The sequence below is a fragment of the Copadichromis virginalis genome, linkage group LG1 (assembly GCF_057382275.1).
Source record: "Copadichromis virginalis isolate Kocher_CV1m ecotype Utaka linkage group LG1, C_Virginalis_male_GT1.1, whole genome shotgun sequence".
Taxonomy (NCBI): Eukaryota; Metazoa; Chordata; class Actinopteri; order Cichliformes; family Cichlidae; genus Copadichromis; species Copadichromis virginalis.
Window position 1 is genome coordinate 33,986,277 of NC_140618.1, and position 22,464 is coordinate 34,008,740.

The 22,464-nt window shown below is 42.8% G+C and overlaps 1 protein-coding gene across 2 annotated transcripts in view; it reads left to right on the top strand.

Moving 5' to 3' along the window:
* The window catches only part of lrp4 (low density lipoprotein receptor-related protein 4), a 108,471-nt gene extending 87,915 nt beyond the window's left edge, over positions 1–20,556 (top strand). The window contains exons 14-38 of one of the 2 annotated variants that reach the window (XM_085460525.1): positions 282–499; positions 4,798–4,974; positions 6,190–6,315; positions 6,965–7,173; positions 7,495–7,576; positions 7,696–7,801; positions 7,885–8,086; positions 8,273–8,462; positions 10,750–10,881; positions 11,162–11,302; positions 11,386–11,472; positions 11,557–11,728; positions 11,833–11,995; positions 12,160–12,385; positions 12,578–12,881; positions 13,021–13,239; positions 13,460–13,594; positions 13,695–13,803; positions 14,100–14,292; positions 14,775–14,888; positions 15,466–15,577; positions 15,889–15,950; positions 16,683–16,770; positions 16,897–17,038; positions 18,155–20,556. In XM_085460525.1, the coding sequence (XP_085316651.1) occupies positions 282–499; positions 4,798–4,974; positions 6,190–6,315; positions 6,965–7,173; positions 7,495–7,576; positions 7,696–7,801; positions 7,885–8,086; positions 8,273–8,462; positions 10,750–10,881; positions 11,162–11,302; positions 11,386–11,472; positions 11,557–11,728; positions 11,833–11,995; positions 12,160–12,385; positions 12,578–12,881; positions 13,021–13,239; positions 13,460–13,594; positions 13,695–13,803; positions 14,100–14,292; positions 14,775–14,888; positions 15,466–15,577; positions 15,889–15,950; positions 16,683–16,770; positions 16,897–17,038; positions 18,155–18,496 (4,051 nt within the window). In that variant the 3' untranslated portion in view covers positions 18,497–20,556. The remainder of the gene's footprint in view (positions 1–281; positions 500–4,797; positions 4,975–6,189; positions 6,316–6,964; positions 7,174–7,494; positions 7,577–7,695; positions 7,802–7,884; positions 8,087–8,272; positions 8,463–10,749; positions 10,882–11,161; positions 11,303–11,385; positions 11,473–11,556; positions 11,729–11,832; positions 11,996–12,159; positions 12,386–12,577; positions 12,882–13,020; positions 13,240–13,459; positions 13,595–13,694; positions 13,804–14,099; positions 14,293–14,774; positions 14,889–15,465; positions 15,578–15,888; positions 15,951–16,682; positions 16,771–16,896; positions 17,039–18,154) is intronic. The other variant, XM_085460535.1, reaches the window with a different exon arrangement.
* Positions 20,557–22,464: the final 1,908 nt, after the last annotated feature.

The following is a 22,464-nucleotide window of genomic DNA, read 5'->3' on the forward strand; positions in this document are numbered from 1 at the left end:
GCTCATTTGCATGGGATAATTGAAAATTATATTTTAAAAAAGAGTGTATCCTCCCTCTGAGCCCGGACAGAACAGATGAATGCTGATGGTGAGGACATGAATGATGAGGACAGAGGAGACTTTTCTTGTTAAATCAGGCATCTGTTGTGTCTAGAATCCTGACAGCCGTCTGCTTGCCTCTTGTCTTTAATGGACACCATGACTATCAGCTAATTTACACCCATCTAGTCTGCCGCTGTGAACAAACAAACTGAGCGTGATTGCCCCATTTTTCTTTTCAGTAAGATCTACTGGACCGACTGGGGTAACACACCTCGCATCGAGTACTCCAACATGGACGGCTCAAACCGCCGTGTCATAGCAGACACACACCTGTTCTGGCCCAACGGCCTCACCATAGACTACGCTGGCCGCCGCATGTACTGGGTGGATGCCAAGCACCATGTCATTGAGAGAGCTGACCTGGACGGACGCAACCGCAAGGCCGTCATCAGCCAAGGTACACTCCTAGTCTTGACTGTTACACACGTTTGCTGGAGCTAGCTTAGTTGCCTAAAGAGTGGGGCTGCAAAGTCAAAAGCTTTACCCAAAAATGATGGGCCTCTTGAGCAGCCTTGCTTTCAGCTCCTTACCTGTTTATTCCTGCTGTGGCTGGTTCTTCTTCCTCTGTAAGTGACCAGGTTTAAGGATGGCAACGTTTTACATTTAAGCACTTTCGAGTGACTAATTTCAGCAGTTAAGACAACATAACTGCCAAGTGTAAGTACATGTGAAGTGAAAAACACACAAATTATGTTTGGACCAGAAGCTCAACAGTAGATTCAAGCTTCAACAGATTCAAAAAGTTTTCATTTTTGCCACCAGAGTGAATAGGATCGATAATGCACAAGTCTTTAAAGGAGTTCTTCAAACTGGAATGACTCACATACTGCTCATAATTCATATGACCTCACAAGCTGCTGAAGGATTCTTTTTTCTTCTTTTTTATTAAAAGCTCTGAGAGAGGCTGGAGAAACAGAAGAGATGCTGTATGTGGTGCGCAGAGGTCTGGCTGGAATTCAGGCTCTCATTCTCAATTTTCATTAATTATCACACTCACGCTAAGAAACACACATGCGGTAAACAAAGGGATGGATGTCGGATGTAGCACGCTGATGCCTCATTACTCCATTATGCCATGTGGCGTTAATCAAAAACATATTTCCATTAAAGAGCACATGTGGTTACCGCTGAAGTGTAGACACACACACACACACACACAATCTATAAATGACGACGTAAAGCCAAATGTGTGGCTCTGTTTATGTTCTTGGTTCCAACTGAGAAGTGCATATGCACACTAAAAGTGGAGCTCTTGCAGTGTAAGCAGGCAGGGTTCTCTCTCTCTCTCTCTCTCTCTCTCTCTCTCTCACTCACTCACTCACTCACTCACTCACTCACTCACTCACTCACTCACTCACTCACTCACTCACTCCCTCCCACACGCACACACACATGCACACACACACACCAGCTTATTAGATTTATGGGTGGGACTCTAAAGTCCGCAAGCATTTGGACAGTCACAGTTTTATAGGACATGAGATTCAAAATTTGCTGGTTTTTTTAATATAAAGGTTAGGCAATTTGCAGCGATTACACAACACAAGTTGAATCAGGATGAGTGCAGGTCTCAGCTGACAGTCACTTTCAATTTGGGGATTTTTTTTCCGCTGATGAACTAAAAAGTGTGGAATCAGTGATGATGAAGAGGGTTTAAGAGTTTGAAAAGAGAAAGAGAGAGTGGCAGGGGGACTGTTTGATGAGTGTGTGTGTATATGTGTGTATGTGCACACCATCAGCCCTTTGAGCTCTCCTTAATGATGTGTGCTCTCAGGATAAAAGGCTGTAATTGGCCCTGTCCTTCCTCCACAGCCTCTGTTTGCTCAGACAACACACAGGACAAAATAGGACATTTGTGTGTGTCTTTGAGTGTGTGCATGGTTACATTCTGAGCCACTACGTCAAGGAATGTTAACAAGCATTTATCTCTCTGAACCTATAGTTCTGTGTGTGTGTGTGTGTGTGTGTGTACACACTATCTGGATTTCTGCCAGCTCCTCTGTAACTGGAATTGGAGCATAGGCGGTTGTCACGGTAATCACCACTATCCTGTCTGCACACCTGTACACCACGAGGTAGGGAACAGGAAGAGATAGGGTATTGCATACTTGTGTGCTGGTGGGGGAGTGTTTATATTTTTTGTCTGGACTCGACAAATGCACAATGCTGTATGGCAGAAGACTGGACATTTAATATACCCAATAGGGTATATGTAGGTAGACTTAAATTAAACTATGAAATAATGGCCCCTGTGGACAGCACTTTAGTTCACAGGTATGAATTAAATTTAATATCTATAGCGCTATATCACAACTACAGTAACTTCAGGGTGCTTTAAATTGTAAGGTAAAGACCCAACAGTAATGCAGAGAAAACCCCAACAGTTACCTATGAGCAAGCACTTAGGGACAATGGGAAGGAACGGTCAAGAAGAAAACTCGGGCAGAACCAGGCTCGGGAAGTCGAGCACTTCTGATATGAAGTTTTCTTTTCAGTGGAGGCACAGTATCCACAGTCATACACAGTTGTGATATAACACAACAAGATAATCGGCCTTCAGGTAGCTGCTCTACAGTGTTGACACATGGTATTGAAGACGATAACAGTGGAAGAATTGTATCATTAAATTTAGTTGCAGCACTTTCAGTAAGACATCTACTGTAAGGAAATGTATTTCCTACTGTTGTGTAATCCATCTGTGTTGATATGCATTAGTGCACATGGCAATATATGTTGCTGTCCAAGTGATGTCTTTTTAACCAATGGCCCTACTTGTTTCAGCAAGACAAACCAGATTCTGCTATAATATGGTTCAGCTTTACAGATAAAATGCATTAAAGTGGTATTCCTAATATCACTATAGCTTTTTTTGTTTGTTTGGAAAAACCTAACCCTGAAACTTCCCATCACACTATGGACCAGCGTTCTGTCCAGCCGGAGGCCTTGCTGTGTTGCTGGTGACCTATAACAGGAAGTGAGACATATTCAGGCAAGCTGTGAGAGGAATATGAGGTGCCACGTGTGTTAAAGAGGACATAGCTGTGAAGGCTTGGTGGGATGTTTGATGCCCTGTCCTCCTGCAGCTGCTCCTGCAGCTGTCCTGGGGAGAACAAAAAAGGAGCAGGAGCAGAGATGACAAGGAATGAGCTGATCATATCAAAACAATCATTGAGATGTTGGTGACTAAGAGGAGGGAACTGGGTGTACTATTGTCTCCCTCATGTTGAGATAAGATCAGAAAACACACGTTGAGCCACTATCATTTCACACACACACACCTGGACCTGTTTGAAAAGAAGAGACGAGGGCAAATGTAGAGGTGCTGTTTTATTTTATTTCATTTCTTTTGTTCAGTTTTCTTGAATAAACCTCATCGAACAGTCACACAAAACGCACCCAGATACTCTGATCCTTGTGGCTTATTATCGCTGTGATCTCGCTCCAGTTTTTGACGTTTACCACTTAACATTTCTGCTGTGCCGTACAACACTGTCATTAAACTAGCAACGCTGTTTTTAAAAGCTGTGCGCCAGCACACTCGCCACACCACTGCAGCTCTGTGTGGCAGCAGAAAGCACTTTTTCCATCCGTTCGGCGTGCCCATCCGACTGGGCTTTGCGGCTTCTGTGCTGGAGGAAGATTAAGGCTGGTGAAAGAAAAAGAACATTGATTTGGACAAGTGTGGAGGAGTCACCCTAGTGTGATGTTCCCACAGGAGACATATCTGCACAGGTTCCCCACAAATCAACTATTCGTGTAAGGAACAGAAATAGCCACAGAATTAAAGCCTTGGAGCAAATTTTTCCAACCTTAATAAAAGCAGTTAGCTTTCACGTGTAAACATTAATATCAAGGAGGACTGGAACAACAAATGACACGACTGATTATCCCATTTGCATTTTCTCTTTGTTCTTTTCTCTGCTTTGACGAACTTTGAAGAGGCTTTTCTCAAACAAAGAGATGAAGCCTCGTCAAACAGCTATGCTTGAACTTTGATTTTTAAATATTCAGCCGCAGATGTTCAAGGAAAATCTTCCATTTAAGCAGTGAATCTGAGTGGTTAGTTAGAAAAAAAGGCAAGCTTTTTGTCTTATTGCCAGAGTACTTCTGTTAATACAAAAACAATGTTAAAGATGTTAAAGAGCATTTAGACATCGAGCAGGCATCAATCTCTCCTTCAGAAATCTCACACATATCCTGTCCTGGTTCAATTTTCACTTTAAAATCTGTGAGTAAAGTTTTATTGTGGACACATGAGCAAAACTAGTCTGCATCAGTCTGATCCGGTTTAAGCGTGTTCTCTTACATTCAGTTTCCGGATGGAAAAGTCACATTATGTATGGAAAACCTACGAAGCGCCTCTGGTTTTGGACACTCTTGCCACAACTTAACCAACTACAGAGTGGTTTGAGGCAGTGTAATTGAAAGCAGTTCTAAAATGGGGATGATATGACATCAGCCAAGCCCACAGCTCTGATGTTTGGAGAGTTAGTGGAACAGGCCAAATGTAGCATGTGCGCTTTCCATTCTTTGTGTTAGGACTGAAACTTCATTGAATCATTACTTTGCTTATTATAAATGTGACAAACTCAGCTTCTGTGTTTGGGGGGGTTCTTTTTTCTCTCCTTTTTTTTGTTTGCATAAATGTCATTGTGGACTGTCGCCTTGCTAAACTCTGTTCTTGTCTCTCTTTAGGCCTTCCCCACCCATTTGCCATCACAGTGTTTGAGGACAGCCTCTACTGGACTGACTGGCACACCAAAAGCATCAACAGCGCTAACAAATTCACAGGAAAGAACCAAGAGATAATCCGCAACAAGCTGCACTTTCCCATGGACATCCACACACTGCACCCACAGAGGCAGCCTGCAGGTCAGTATCGGGCTGGGTCAACAGCTGGATACTCAGACTGATGTTTGTTACATATGTACAAAACTTGAAAATGATATTTTTGTTCTCAATAAGGTTTTTGTCTGGTTAAATAAAGGCCTTATCTAGGGATGGGTTGCAGATACACAAACTAAATAGACTATTTTTCACATTTTTCTCTCTGAATTATTAGTTTTTCAGCTGACAGCTGTTTGCAACTTTCTGCAAGGTCACAAAGCAGCAGCTTGAATCAGAACAACCAATAGCATCACAGTGAAACAGCAGAAAACATTGCATTGATCTTGTATTGATTATGTTGCATTTTACCTGTGTAGGTTTTTCTCAGTTGAGACTGTTACTGCAGTTTTGGGTTCATGGATCGGACAGTAACACACAGCAGCAACAGGAAGCTGTGCTAGCTCTTTTGTACATAGCTTCAGCTTGAGTTAAAAGCAAAAGGAAGGAGTCTAGTCTAATCTCATTATATTTGGATATGTTTACTTCCCATTATTTCAGATCTGCCAGTGACTGGCTGGGAGCAATGACTCTCTTTTTAAAGTATCCAAGTTTGCAGCTTGTAGCAGTAGATGATGTGCTAAATGGTGAGCAACAAAACCACAAACACAATATCAGCATTAGAGGAAGGAAGATGAGCTAGTTGAAGGCAGAAATGGGAGACTTATCTGAGGATATCATTGCAGGCAGAAATGAAAAATTTGCCTCACACAGTGGCGAACCCCACCATAGAATGATTTGTTGCACCAGTGTCAAGACCCTGCCGTGAACCGGCCAGTTGATGTGTGTTTTTCATCAGCATGATAGCAAAGACTTTGCTAACAAACCGTGTTGAACTTGACGTCCAGCCAAGAGAAAGTTTTTGTTAACGTGCTGATAAAATACTGCAGCAGCCCCGACACTAACATGAACTGTGAGCTGCCTCCGTGCTGGCAGGGGGAGGTCAGGCACTTTTAGACAAGATTTAGTCAAGTCATGTGAGTTCATGTCTGATCAGAACAAAAGAAAAGCCGACTCAGAACCTAAGTGAACAGAGCCCACACGCTGTGACCTTTTAATGAAAGAGGAGGCAGACATTTTTGGAAGTGTGACTATTTGTTTTGTTGCCCTGGGTTTGAGGAGAAAGTGGATTTGAGGGGTTTTTATTTTTTGAACCACTTTACATGTGATATACTGAGTTGTGTCTGCCTGTCTCTTCTCTAGGTGGCAGGAACCGCTGTGGCACCAACAATGGAGGCTGCAGCCACCTGTGTCTCCCCAGCAACAAGACGTACACCTGTGCTTGTCCCACCGGCTTCAAGAAGGTGGACAGTTACAGCTGTGCCACTGGTGAGTTCCTCCACTGTTTGTTGTGGAAAGTACAGAAATACTGCTAATATTATATTATTATAATTAATATTATATTAATATTATAGTAGTTTTTAGCGGCATCTATTCATACTAAAGTCATTTTTAATAGCCAATAATTTGGAATCTTAAATTAAAAACAAAAAAAAAAAGCTCTGTCTTCTGTTTTGACTAATGAACCGTGTGTTCACACTAATGAAGAGAAAATAATCCTGTAACACATGGTTAATCTGATCAGCCCCACGATTAAGGTGTAGGCTGTCAGAGGAATCAAAATTTCAGATGAAAAATGCCTGTGCAGACAATTATAAGACACCTACTGCATGTAAAGTGAGATCTCATTTAGGGAACATTTAAAGTGAGTTCAAGTGCATGTTATGGTTGAGCAGCTGAAGAAAATTTGAGCTAAAATGCAGCGTTTTCATTTTTTTCCCCACTGTAAAGTCATGCTGCTTGAAATTGAATAAAAAGTATTCTCATGACTCTGTTTAATTATGTTAATGCAGAGGGTGTGATTTGTGATATTAATCAGTGGTTACATGTCTTTGTGGTAGAGCTGTTTTACTGTGTTTAATGCTGACCCCACTGTTGAACCTAGAAGACTGACAGAAGACCTTTGGTCTTTAATCAGGTCTTGACAAGTTCCTGCTTTTTGCCCGAAGGACGGACATCCGACGAATCAGCTTCGACACAGAGGACATGTCCGATGATGTCATTCCTCTGGCTGACGTGCGCAATGCCGTGGCGCTGGACTGGGACTCCAAAGACGGCTACATCTACTGGACAGACGTCACCACCGACTCCATCAACAGAGCACTGTGGAACGGCACCAAGCAGGAGGTCAGTGATACCTGCAGGTTGACTGAACTCAGTACTGCAGTCTCGTCATTTCTCATCTGGCCCATACTTAAAAAAGGAGCAGAGGAGGACGGCAGCAGATTTAGGTTTATACATTACTGCCATCTACTGGGACTGAGGTGAAAGAGCAGCAGCTGGTCATCCTCTGTAGAATGTAGGAGCCTTCAGCACATTCATAACTCACTGCTGCAGGTTTACTACAGAATAACATAAAACAGACATGAAAATATTGCCATCAAAGCAGTAAACAGTAACTGTCAGCATGGATCTGAGCTGATCTTTTTCTTTTTCTTTTTAAAACAGGTGGTGGTGGAAACCAGTCTGGAAAGTCCAGCAGGTTTAGCAATTGACTGGGTGACCAACAAGCTCTACTGGACTGATGCTGGTAAAAAGTCTCATTTCATGTATTCTGACATAAAATATCATTTTATATCCATTTTCTTCATTGACCAGCTCAGCAGGGAGTGCTCCTCAATTTAACCTGCTCGTGTTTTTGGGTGTCAGGTACTGATCGTATCGAGGTTTCTAATGCCAATGGGAGCATGCGGACTGTCCTGATATGGGAGAACCTGGACCGACCGCGGGACATTGTAGTTGATCCGATCGGAGGGTAAGATGATGACATTTAAACAGAAACAGCTTGTGAACCTGGACAACACATGGAGTTCTAACTTGTTCCTTCTTTCTCCTCAGCTTCATGTACTGGACTGACTGGGGGGCCAACCCAAAGATCGAGCGTGCGGGAATGGACGCCTCCAACCGAATTGTCATCATTTCATCCAATCTGACGTGGCCCAATGGGCTCGCCATTGACTATGAGACCAAACGCCTGTACTGGGCCGATGCTGGCATGAAAACTATTGAATATGGCAACTTTGATGGTTCTGACAGACAGGTAAGGTGTTAGGTTTTTTCTGAGAAAACATTTGAAGTACGAAAATGTGTCAAGTCTTGTTTGTGTGTGTGTGTGTGTGTGTGTGTGTGTGTGTGTGTGTGTGTGTGTGTGTGTGTGTGTGATTATGCCTGTTCAGACATGTTCTAAAAGAGCTCATCAGACCTCTGCTGTTGTTTTTGCACACAGGTTTTGATTGGGACTCAGCTGCCTCACCCCTTTGGCTTAACTGTACATGAGGACAAGCTGTACTGGACAGACTGGCAATCCAAGAGCATTCAAAGCGCTGACAAGCTCACCGGGTTGGGGCGCCACACACTGGCTGAAAACCTAGAGAATCTAATGGACATCCATATGTTCCATCGACACCGTGAGACAGGTGTGTGTCTGTCCACTAAAGCATAGAGTTTTGTGTGTGTGAAGGAGAATTGGACTTGCAGCTTTAAACAGATATTTACAACCACAGTGTTGAATACTGTTAAACCTCTAGCTCAAGGGCGTAGATTTGGTTTTGGCATTGCTGGGGACGGATGATTCAACCACCAAACCCTGCCGTTTCTTTTTTTTTTTTTTTTCCTTTTTGTCTTTGCTTCTTGATAAAAAAAAGGGAGAAATATATTTGCCTACATATGCTATTCTACATGCTTTTAAGCCATTTAAAATTACAATTCATAGTTTTATATGTGAATTATATAATGTTAAATTACTATTAAACAAATGACTGACTAAAGTATTTTAGGCTTTAGTTTACTTCCACATTCCATATAAATCAGGTATCATACAAAAATAAAAATAGCTTCAAATACAGTCATGACAATAAAAGAATATGACTTTAAGGACAACATTACTTCAGTTATAGTACACCAACATCTCTAACACATTAGCACTAAGGGAACACTGAATGACCTGGTGGTTTTTGTCCATAAAGCTACTCGTCTAAGATTACCACAAAGTAACAGATCTCTCAGCAAAATTATGCAACATTTTAGCCACACTATTGCCCCGATCAAATCAGTGAGCTGGGATTTTTTATTCTAAACATGGACTACTGTTAGAGTAACAGACATGGACTACTGGTGACCCACACAACAACTCAGTGTCCACTATGTGAAGGAGCCGAACACATGCCTTCTCCTCTCGTTAACTGAGATAAACTGCTGGCCTATTTGTTTTACATCTATACTGTCTAGTCTCTCCTGGTGGAAATGGCATACAGCAGCATTGTTTAATCTCATTTGAGTCATTGTTGACCTTAGCCATCTTTTTAATCTTCTGAGATCACTGAAGTATCTTTCATCCTAAGTACATGCGTTTTATCCTCAGACTAAAATTATTACTATGTGCTTGATGTGCGTCACCTTTGGCCCTGGCTCTTCCCCTCTGACTGCACTAGGACATATTGCTACCTGATAAAATAACACATTGATTCGTGCCATATAAAAAGTGAGACATGTCAATTCAGATTCTTTGTCAAATATACACTAATGAATCAATTAACATCAGCAGCCTAACAATTGTTATGATGATAAATACTAGTTAATCTATAGCACCAAATCATCAGTAAGTCACCTGTGACCTCGCCTCGTCACCTCTGTCCGAGCTACAACATGGCAGAGCTGCCTCTACGTTATTCAAAGCCTAGCATAGCCTGTAACGTTATTATGACGGACACATTTTATGAGTGAACTTGAATTTAAGTGACTTACAGGTTTCTTTGAAAAATACTTTCTTATATCCAGGTTCTTTTTGCAGCCATCCTCCTCTCCTCCTTGCAGGTCCTCGCAGCGCAGGCTTGCCGCTGCTAAAACTAAACAGAGCTCCCTGAAAAGCACAGCCAATCACATTGGCCATATTTGTCACATGATATAGGACTCCAGTAGAGTATGTAATTTAACTCTTTCTGCACCGCTGGGTGAATGAGACGGTGACAGATCGTTTTTTTCTTTCTATCGGGTTTGTTTTTCTTTACTCGAACAGATCAAATTATTGGTGGGGACAATTTACTAATCGCTGGATATTGGTGGGGACATGTCCCTTCCGTCCATGCCAAATCTACGCCCCTGCTCTAGCTAATTGATGGAATTTGTAGGAAGCCAAATGGGACTTGTGAGCCAGCCTTGTTCTTTTAGCGTTAGCTAAAGCAGCCAAAGTGCAAAGCAGGGCGAGCCAGTCAGATGTCAAAAGCCACATCACGTTTTTCAAGTGTAAATCATCTTTTCATTATAAAGGCACAAAGGTATAAAGGCTGCAGTGTGTACACAGCAAAAATACAAATAAAAATATGTATCTTACACAAAGGAAGCTCTTCTCTCTGATGTGTGCTGGCTTTCCTCTGAGCTCACATCCAATATATCTACTGACACTAGGGAATTACAGGTAAACTGAACCCAGATCATTGGCTGAGAGAACAGAGCCTGTGAAGCCTGTCTGATTTCGGTGATGTATTTGGCTCTGTTGGGTGGCTAGAAGGGTTTTTCTGTTTGTTTCCCCAATGTTGTTGTGGGTTTCTCTCTCTCTCTCTCTCTCTCTCTCTCCCCCCCCCCCCCACACACACACACACACACACACACACAAATTCTTTCATGCATCTCCCATTCATTGCTTTCAAGCTGACTTAGAAAGTAGGACAGGAAGTGACCCGAGTCTGTTTGCCTCTCCACCTGTAGTGCATAACCCGTGTGCGGTGAATAATGGAGGCTGCAGCCACCTCTGTCTCCTGGCGCCTGCTCCCAAAGCCTCCAGCTGTGCCTGCCCCACTGGCATCAACCTGCAGACGGATGGAAAGACCTGCACACCTGGTATAAAACAAACTCTGTTTACATCTCTGCAACATTTAGTAAAAAACAAAACAAAAAAAAGAACGACACTTCACAGTTTAAAAGTTTAACATGTACAAGCGTGTGTTAAGATCTTACAATGTGTTCTGTCTGAAACAAATGCTTTAAACAACATGTCCATCTCAAAGGGAAATCCGATAAGGAAAATCAATTTTTAAAGGACCGAGAAGATAAAAGTATGTCAGCCGCTTTTTGTGTTGCGACAGGAAGACGCTGTGATATGTGATCCTTTTGTGTGCAGGCATGAGCAGCTTCCTGATATTTGCACGTAGGACTGACATCAGGATGGTTTCTCTGGACATCCCCTACTATGCTGATGTGGTTTTGGCCATCAATAGCACCATGAAAAATACTATTGCCATTGGTGTTGACCCCAAAGAAGGTTTGTATGTCTTCTTAATTTTTTTTGTTTCATAAATATAACCGATGTAGGAATAAAGTTTGCATGTGTGGCACCTCATGCAGGAAAAGTCTACTGGTCTGACAGTACGCTGAAGAAAATCAGCAGAGCCAACATCAATGGGATATCACACGAAGACATCATATCTACAGGTGAAGGATGGCTTACATGTATAAAGTCTTGTGACTCCGCCTCGTCAGAGTGTCATGACTTCATCTCTCACTGTCTCACTGTAGGGCTGATGACGACTGATGGTTTAGCAGTGGATGCTGTTGGCAGGAAGATCTACTGGACGGATACAGGAACCAACCGCATCGAGGTAGCCAACCTGGACGGCTCCATGAGGAAGGTTTTGGTCTGGCAAAATCTTGACAGCCCTCGAGCAATCGCCCTCTACCACGAGATGGGGTGAGCCTGATAGTTTGACGGCCTTGTATAGTCAATTAAAGCAAATCTCTGGTTGTTCTATGTTACTTCATCTTCTGTGTTCTCTTTATCTTCCCGTCCTCCAGATATATGTACTGGACAGACTGGGGAGAGCATGCTAAGCTGGAGCGCTCAGCGATGGATGGCTCAGACCGTGTGGTGCTCATCAGTAACAACTTGGGCTGGCCTAATGGCCTGGCCATTGATATGGCTGGCTCTCAATTACTGTGGGCTGATGCACACACTGAGGTGATTAAATGCTTCCAAGAATAAAATAAAGTGGATACAAGTCACAGTTAAAGATTTAAAAGCTAATAATGCTGTTTTCTAAGATGTAAAAGCTTTGAGCATGAAAGCGTCAGACGTTATGAAGTCATGGTGGTGATCCCACATGTGGTACTGGTCCTCTGCAGCGCATTGAAGCGTCTGACCTCAATGGGCAGAACCGCCGCACCCTTGTGACTCCAGTCCAACACCCGTATGGTTTAACCCTGCTGGGGTCCCACATCTACTGGACCGACTGGCAGAGCCGAAGCATCCAGCGAGCCGACAAGAACTCTGGGGCCAACACCATCACAGTGCGAGCCAACCTGCCAGGCCTGATGGACATCCAGGCTGTAGACAGGGAGAAGCCACTCGGTGAGTCTGGAGGACGGGAAGTGGAGGTCACATTAAAGATCTTTATGATTCCTTGACTTCTGACTTTTTGAATTTTTCTCAACTCACATGGTGATTGAACAATGTCAACATACAAAGTGTGCATGTGCGTCTTCCTGTTTTAAGTGCGCTCCTGTCTCTTTGCACTAATTCGTCACCCTGTGTCCTTTTAAGGCTTTAATAAGTGCGGGAGAAGGAACGGAGGTTGCACACACCTGTGCCTTCCTCGTCCCAACGGCACTTCCTGCGCCTGTCCCACTGGGATTCTGCTCAAGGGAGATGGTAGGTCATGTGACGATTCTCCGGAGACATACCTGCTCTTCTCCAACCGCGTGAGCGTGCGCAGAATCTCTCTGGACACCAATGACCACACTGACATACACGTCCCGGTGCTCGAGCTGCACAACGTCATCTCGTTAGACTATGACAGCGTTGATGGGAAACTTTACTACACCGATGTCACCCTGGATGTTATAAGGTGCAAATGCTAATTTTTGAGATATAAATTTTGTAAAGCACACATTTTGAATAAAGTTCGCCACTGTGCCACTGGTTGTGCACAATAAAGTTGAAGTAGCCCCTTATCATACAACGTCCAACATTAACTTGTTTTTCAGGCGCGCTAACCTGGATGGCAGTGGCATGGAGACGGTGATCAGCCAGGGCCTGAAGACTACAGATGGACTCGCTGTGGACTGGGTTGCCAGAAACATGTACTGGACCGACACCGGGCGCAACACCATTGAGGTGGCCCGCCTGGATGGAACTAGCCGCAAAGTCCTAGTCAACAACAGCTTGGATGAACCCCGAGCTATTGCAGTGTTTCCAAGCAAAGGGTAAGAGAGAGGAGTGCACTGGGCTTCACTGACAAACAAAAGGTTATGTTTGGTCTCCGTAGCTCTTAAAGTCAGAAATAGACTGCACTGAAATAGGCAGACAAACAGGCTGACTGTCAGCACGAGGTTTTTATTGTTGTACACTGAAGAATCACATAGTTGCAGAATTGTTTGTACCATAGAAAGACATGAGCTTATCAGGCTCACCTCGCCTCTGCAGGTTTCTGTTCTGGACTGACTGGGGCCACATCGCGAAGATTGAGCGATCTCACCTGGACGGCTCAGACCGGAAGGTTCTGATCAATACAGACCTGGGTTGGCCCAACGGCCTAACACTAGACTACGACACACGAAGGTTAGCTGAAGCATGACTGAGATATCTGTATGTCCTGTAAATGACTTTAAAGTTTATTATTGTGTAAGAATTCTGCAATAACTGGTAATGAATCCTGCAGGATCTTCTGGGTAGATGCCCACTTGGACAGAATCGAGAGTTCTGACCTGAATGGGAAGCTGCGTCAGGTCCTCATCAGCCCGGTGTCCCACCCATTCGCCCTCACACAGGTACCTCCAGCCCCCCCCCCCCTCTCCTCTTCACCCTCAGCTGTCATATGCTAGGCTGACCCTTTTCTTCCCTGGCTGCCTTCTCCAATCACCCGCTCTTTCACTCATGAGCTCACCGTGTGATTCTCTCCATCTTTCAGCTCATACTGAACCCATTCGACGTAACCATTTCTTCTACTTCGCTTTCACTCTGACCCTCATTTTTCTTCTTCCCCCCTTCCCTTTCTTCCTCTCGCCCCCTTCTCCTTGTCCGTGTATTTTTCCTCCCCCTCTCTTCTTCTCCCTCGTTTCCCCAGTCGAAGCCGGTGTCCTCCCCTCTAACTCCTTTCTCCCGACTCTCGCAGCAAGACCGCTGGATCTACTGGACGGACTGGCAGACTAAGTCCATCCAGCGGGTGGACAAACACACTGGTCGTAACAAGGAAACCGTGCTGGCCAACGTGGAAGGCCTCATGGACATTATAGTGGTATCTCCTAACAGACAGACAGGTAAGGAGGCTTTTTCTCCTGACAACTCCATCTGACGGGGAAGAGGCCAAAGGTGTCTCTGTTTATTACCTTTTGCTGAAGGAGCCAAAGCTACTGTGGATTTATGAAATATTGTCAGTGCTAGATAATTGGTCTGTCAATATGACGTTCACGTGGTTTGCTTGTGCGAGTAAGATAACCCTTTCTCCAGCATGGCAAGAAATCTGATTCTTGTTGATAAGGCTGATGGATTTCTTTCAGCCCGTTTAGTATAATCAGATAAAACAGATAAATTATTTTACTTGACACAGATTCTGGTAATTGGGTTGGATTGCATTTTAATTTCATCACTGTGCTGTTACTTGATGCCATCATAACTAAAAGCTCTCAGTTCTAACCTGATAAATGGACCAAAGTAACGGAGGAAACGCTCATTATTTTCAATTATGTTCAGTTAGTTTGAGCTGAACATAAATGTGAACGTCCCCTCTCCTTCCCTTTAGGTACTAACCTCTGTGGGATCAATAACGGCGGTTGCACTCACCTTTGCTTTGCCAAGACCAACAGTTTTGTATGCGCCTGCCCTGATGAACCAGACGGGCGACCGTGCTCCACAAGTAAGTGTTCTCTGTAATTTATCAGCCTGTACCAGTTAAAAAGTTTTAACTGAACTTTTTAACTGAAAACGGTAAAAAGTCACAAATAGGTTTTATATAGCAGAAGAACACTAAAATGGGCAGCACGGTGGCACGGTGGTTAGCACTGTTGCCGCACAGCAAGAAGGTCCTGAGTTCAATTCCACCATCAGGCCGGGGTCTTTCTGTGTGGAGTTTGCATGTTCTCCCCGTGTTTGCGTGGGTTCTCTCCGGGTACTCCGGCTTCCTCCCACCGTCCAAAGACATGCAGCTTGTGGGGATAGGTTAATTGATTAATCCAAATTGTCACTAGGTGTGAATGTGCGAGTGAATGTGAGTGTGAATGGTTGTCTGTCCCTGTGTGTTAGCCCTGCGACAGACTGGCGACCTGTCCAGGGTGTACCCCGCCTTTCGCCCTATGACAGCTGGGATAGGCTCCAGCACCCCCCGCAACCCTGAAAAGGATAAGCGGAAGCGAATGGATGGATGGATGGAAGAACACTAAAATGACAAACCAAGAAATGCCCACTCAGGCCCTTGTTCCTCGTGCTTTGATCAGTTTCAGGTTACATCCCCACCTCTCCTGCCAGAGGGCCCAGCAGCACTCCTGTCCCTAACAAGATCCCTAAAGCTCCCACAGACATCCCACAGAGAGGACCCTCACTGGTCAAGTAAGTCTGTTGTGTTCATTAAATGGTTCACATTCTAGATCCAAACTGTGTTTGATCTAAATGAAATTGTCCCACTAATGAACACAGTTGTAGACTTGTCGATCTACCATGTTGGCATTTTAACTTTGGAATACAATGGATCTGTTTTGTGTACTTGTTTCTGCCTTACACATTTTTAGAATCCACAGAATCTGAAAGATTTAATGTTAATACACAGTTGTAAATATAGCAAAGTTGTTACAAATCATATGAAGTCCTCTGTGTTGCAGTCTATGGTAAATTAATATTTATTTTCCTCCTTATCGTTACAGCTGCACTGACAAGAACCTAAACATAGAGGGGTGTATGAACACTGTGGTGACAGCTCCTCACGGTCAGTACACCGAGACATTCACAAAGTCTGCCTACAGGGAAAAGAGAAAAGCTAGGCATCACTCTTTCTGCGAGATACAGTACATCCAGGTTGAGTTTACGCTTGAGCTTGGTTCAAAGACTGGCAGCTCACAAAGGCTGCTAGCATAGCTGTGCGACTAGTATAAAGTACACCTCTGAACAGGATCTTGACACAGATTATTGTTTAAGGACTCAGAACAGAAATGTAAATGTAATGTGTTTGTAGACAAAGACGGTTGTAGCTGTTGGTTAACAGCCAGCTAGCTAATGTTAAAACAGCTCTTAAGCTAGGCTAATAGTTTCTCCCCCTACTCAGAGTTGGACATCAGTAATGTTTGAATGTGGGACTTAAATAATATATCATTCGCATCAACCAAAGACCAGTTATGACTGTGAAGGTGAATAAAAATGTAAGATATAAGAACACAAAAAACGGCAATAAAGAGCTACTTTTGCTTTAAAGCTATTCAGTGATAAGTGTTGGCTATTTTTACTAAATGAAATTACTTCTCAAGACAAACATCGCAGACATACAGTTATGTCTGAAAGACTTAAAATAATATTCAATAACCATCTCAAGCTCGTTTCTCACTGGGTATTATGGGGTTAGCTGGGTTAATGACTGACCTGCAATGTTTGTGTAAAACTTTGTAGCAAATCAGTTTAAGCAAAGCCTGTTAACCACCCCTGTAATGTGTCCTGTCTGTTGTAGGAGAGGGACTTCATGTCAGCTATGTTATCGGTGGGGTTCTGACCATTCTGGCGATTCTGATCCTCATTGCCGCTTTGATCATTTACAGGTCAGTGTCCTGCACAACATTGCTTAAAAAGAATGTTTAATTACCTACATTTGACGCAGAGGATAGGTAAACCTGTAAATTAAATTAAATTGTAATTGCTCTTATTGTCTTATTTTTGATCAACAGACACAAAAAGTCAAAGTTTGCTGACCCAGGAGTGAGCAATCTGACCTACAGTAACCCCTCGTACCGGACGTCCACACAAGAGGTCAAGATCGAGGCATCTCAGAAGCCTCCAATATACAACCAGCTTCGATATAAGAAAGAGGTAACGAACGGTCCGCAATCTGTGAGAAGTTGAAAAGGACACATAATGGATTTAACATGAATCCATGGTATTTGCATAGGATGATCACAGACTGTATTGTGTCTAAGCACAGAGACAAATCCCTTTACTGTTTGTCTCTGTGAATAGAATGATTGTAACATGTGACACGAGTAGGTCACAGACACCAGCACTCATCTTCTCCTCCCCTCCTTTCTCTCCCTCACCGCAGCTCTCTCACCCCTACAACTCCCTCTCTCCCTTTATCTTTTGACCCACTTGTCCTGTGGAGAGGTAGTTACACAGCATGAAGGAGTCGTGTAATTCTAAACCGTCTCTTTGTTTTACTTCTGCCTTTCACAGCATGTCACCTGAAAAATCTTAATGAATAACCTCCTTCTTTGGATGTAGTTTCAGAGCTCTGTGATCAGCAGCATGATGATTTTTATCCCACTGAGTGACTGTGTTGTGAAATTGACACTGAAACTGGCAACAAAGCCAAATGTGTGGGTGGATTTTGTTAAAGGTGCTACATGTATCAATAGTAACATTAAGTACACAGTGTGTCAAGCTGACAGCAGTTGTTCGGCTCATACTGTATTTCCCATAGAGCCTGCTGGTAATTTACAAGTAAAAAGGTTATTTCTTAGTAAAAAATTAATCTAAAACTAGCAGCAGCTTCCAGTATTCATCAATCTTTTTGCTTTGGAAAAGTATGCACCAACTTGTTTTTATTCTGTAAAACAGTCCAGATTTTTGTTTCTTCTAATTACGTACTTGTAGCACCTTATTCTAAAAATGTATGTAGAAATGTGTAAAAAACAAAACAAAAAAAAAGCTAAATCCAGGAGCAAGCGGAGCTCCTGCAGCATGAGTTTTGTGGGTTTGAACGTGACACTTTGTTCTGGAGTGTTCTCTGACTTATCCCTGAGGTTTGTCCACCTTTTAACAGGCTGAGAGCTTTCTGCCTGATGTTAATACATTTTAATTAAAAAGAAAAAGAGCAAAGCGTTAGCATTAAAGATGAAAGAAAGAAGCATGACTTGACACATCAAAGGTGGATGATCTCTCTGAACTGCCGACGCAGAGTCAATCACTAATAGTGTTGTTGTTGTCCAGGGGGGAGTGGACGGAGGCTACACCAAGGAGAAGATCCGCATCGTGGAGGGCGTGTGCCTCCTGTCCAATGATGAGCTTTACTGGGACGACCTGAAACAGATCAAGCCGTCCCGAGGCGGGCTGCACACCTGCATGCGCACAGACACCGTGTCCCTGCAGGCCAGCAGCGCTTCGCTAGACGACGGCGAGACGGAGCAGCTCCTCCAGGAGGAGGCGTCTGAATGCTCGTCCATAACCACCCTGACCCCTTCTGCCATCACCCCGCAGCGTCACGCCCAGCACAGCCTGCCCGACACCGGCTGGGTCTCCGTACGCAAGCCCTCCACCGAGAGCGAAGTGTGAAGGAGGCCCCCCGCCCTCTGTGCTTTATCTCGACCATCATTACCTAATATACACATGCAGTCACCTGTATTTAGAGCTGGTACAAACACACAAAGATGAATAGGTACAGAACACAGTAACAGCTGCATATGTAAACTAATGGTACATATCAACCTGGTTAGACACAACTAAGCTACAAAACACACATGTCCTGTCTTTAAAATTGGGGCTCCGTCCTACTTGTCCACACGTGCAGTGCAGTATCCTCAGTGCTGCTGCCTCGAGGCAAAAATGGAGCGTGCTGGAATAAGAAAAACAAAGGACTCTGGGGAGGAAGTGAACAGAGAGACACAAGCGTTAACGTGGAACCTTTTTTTATTTTTATTTTTAAGGATACAGACTCTCAGTGCGACGCTTCTCTGTATACCACTTCACCTTTCTTTTTCTTTGTTTTTCATCCTGGACGGAGCTAAAGCAACATACCCCCCGGACGACGTAACCACAGAGTTCCCTCTAATGCCACTCATGTCTTTATGAACTATATTTATGAACATGTTTTTGGGTTTTTTTGTTGTTTTTTTTAATTTGTAGAGTGGGTTTGCTGACTTTCAGAGAATGATGAGTGCGCTAAGCTAGAAGTTTTATTTTTGTGCAGCAGCACCTGTTTTTTTTTCTTTTTTAATTAATTTTATTTTTCAAGAGTTGTATTTATGACAGTGCCAAAGGGTGGGGCTTCAGAGTCTCCATGCTTCTTTCTCCATTTCACACTTCAACAGAGATTTATTCTCATTCTGGGATGTTTGTTTCCTCTGACTTGCCCCCCCTCAACCTCACCGGTGTGGGAGACCTCAGTGTTGGCATCTGCTTCTTTACAGCCTCCAAGGGATTAAACTAGAAATGACTGTAGCAGGTTCTCTCAGTTGGCTGCAGGAGGCCCTCCATTTTCTGTTTAAAGTTATACTTCAGTTATCGCTGATCCTCGGGCAGAGCGGAAGTCACCTCGATGAAGTAACAGCCTAAGTGCCAAATGTTGAATTCTTTTTCCCACTTCAGCTGTATATTTATTTCTCCTCAGATGCACATGCACATGGCATTTTCTCACTTATATACTCCACAGATAAAGCTGGTGAGCGATGCAGATACTTGTAAGGTTGTATGAATCCAGGTATTAAACGTATGTCTGTTTTTTTCTGTCCAAAAACACCGGGGGTTTCTCTGAAACCACTTTATTTCATCGGTCTTTCCAAAAGAAAAGAATTTGCTTTCTAAGTAGGTGATTCGTTTTTTTGTGTTTTTATTTTTGTTTTTTTCCCCCATTGCTGATGTGCTTGCGAAACACATTTTTGTAACCAGTGTGTGTAATATCCACTCACCTTCTCCACTAATATGAGATTCATTCTTACTCTGCTTGATAACTGATAGCAAGTAACAATAACAGAAATATTAGATGAACAAGTCATGAGTAACAAACGTTTTAGATTTTTAGATCACCACAAATAACAGTGTGAAGCAAGTCTTGCCTCTCAGCAGCCATCTTTGAACATTTATTTTGAAGACTCTATGTAAATGTATCTGGAAAAACCCTCGTCCTTAACTTCTATGTTCATATGGCCATAAAAAGCCATGTGAACAGATTTTTGATGAAGATCTGACTGGAAAAACGTTGGTTAACTTTGTTCTGTTATCTGCTTCTGACTGCTGACACGATCAGCGTGTCTGCTGCTGTTGCTGCTCGTTCAGATTATGAATACAGCAAAATAAAAGATTTTTAACAAGGTATCTTACCCACACCTTATACGCCTGTGGGGGCGTGCACCTTTACCATGTTCATGGGTCAGTGCTTACGAGATGATTGGCTAAGTCTGGCTCTTTGGGGGCAGACGCAGCACTGCTGCCATCTTTAGCATTTCAAAATTAGCCCATAGATTTGTGGCCAGTGTTATATAACGTTTCTAGTTTGAATTAAGTTTTCTTACTTCCTCAAAGTTCCACTTTTCACTTTCTATTAGCAACCAAGCTTCAGAGGCAAAGATATATTTAAAAAAAAAATTAAAAAATCTTGGCACATACAACCAAAATCTTGGCACATACAACCAGAAGTATCTGCTCGGCCAGAAACACTTGGAAGTAAATGAGAAAATTTGTGCTTTTGGTCGTTTGAGTTTAACTCCATCATATCGGATTCTGTGAGGTGCGCTCACAGTGTCTGCCACAGCACAGTGCAACAAAAGGGGTAACTTTATGCACGCTGTGTGTTGAAACATTTATCAGACAGCTTACTGAGAAGTGAATTTAATGGCTATCTCGCATTGCTTTATTTTTAGCGCCCCATTCTGCCTGTCGATTGTGGCGCAAATGAAAATACTATATTGCTATATGGACAAATATATCTTTGACACATTATAGAATTGTGTATTTTGAAGTATCTGCTACAAGCTCAGCAACATGCTGATCTGCTGCTAGACGAAGCACTGAGGCCAATGAGAGAGGGGCTTGGCAGCTACATGACTACAGTCTCTGATGGTTGGTCGAAGGCAGGCCTACAGAGCATCATAGCGACCCAGGATCCAGTAATCCACACTCACAGTCCCTCCAACTCTGCTGCAGGAATGCTAAAACTGTACAGATTTTATCACGCGGATGTAAGCAAACATTTTTGTTGATACTGGGCTGAGTTGTATAGTCTTTTGTACAAAGGGATTTCATGACCGTTTTTAGACTTGTATTAATTTTACTCACTGGAAAAGAACAATGTTTTTGGGTTTTTTTTGTTTTTTGTTTTGTTTTTGCTGGATTATTTTAACCACTGTGTTCCCAAGCCTTGTAAATGATAGGGAAGATGCCAGTTATTTAATAGTGCTCTTTTATCTTATGAAATACTGGTCACGTATAGCTGTTGTAAAGTTAACAAAAAGAGATATTTATGATTTTCGTTTTCGTTGTCACTTGATGTGTAAATATGAAAAGACTGTATATGTATGGCAGTACTAACAAGCTGTGTTGTGTGATATAGTGAATTATCCCTTTGCTATCTTTTAATATAAAATTGCATTTGCATTTCAATGAAACCTTCGTCTCACTCGTCTGTGCGCTCGTTACTTTTAGACAAACGTGTTTCCTCGTCTGACATGTAGCAATGAAAAGGGATGCTAAAATCTTCAGGTGCTAATTCAGATATTGTTGTTACAATAGGAGGGGAGATTTAATCATGTGGTTTGGGGGGATCTTGTCAAAACAGATTTGTGAGGAGAAGTTGGGTCAGAATTTGATCTGCCATGAGTCTGATTGGCAGCAGCTTCACATTTCAGTATGACAATAATTCCAAACACACTGCCAATGCAGTAAAAGCATAATTGATAATACATACAGTGGACTGGTAAATAGTGTTTTTTCTAATCTAATTGAGCACAAATGCTTTCAAAGCATGCAGGATCATGTTGACAGAGAGTGGAACAAGGTACAGCCAACATATAACGAAAAGGTTTTAAAGTCCTTCAAGAAGCCAGGCGATCCTAAAGAAATGAGAAGTAAGCTTGCCTAAGAGTTCAGGCTGTGATGAAGCAAAGGTGGACATACTGGCTTTCAAACTCGTTAGAATTGTTTCACCTCTGGTTTCCCTATGGAAACCCTATGTTCAAACCCAGGACTTTCTCACGGTGAGGCAACAGTTCTAACTGTTATTTATATAATTTATTGGACATTTTTGTAACAAAATATAAATAAATAGCAGTCATCTTATACAACACCATCATCCTTTCAAGCCTATAATTTTATCAGGAATCAGTATGGTGGATAGATCTTCACCCATTCTTGAGCTTTCATTACATTAGTATTCAGTATAAAAGATGCAGGATGTATAAATGTTACAAATTATAACCAATGTGCAGTATCACTGAGGATCAATGGCGTTTTTGCACTTGTTTTGCAGAGGAGCATGCAGCAAACTCATATGTGTAACCATTCAGTAAACATTTATGTAGAAGACACAC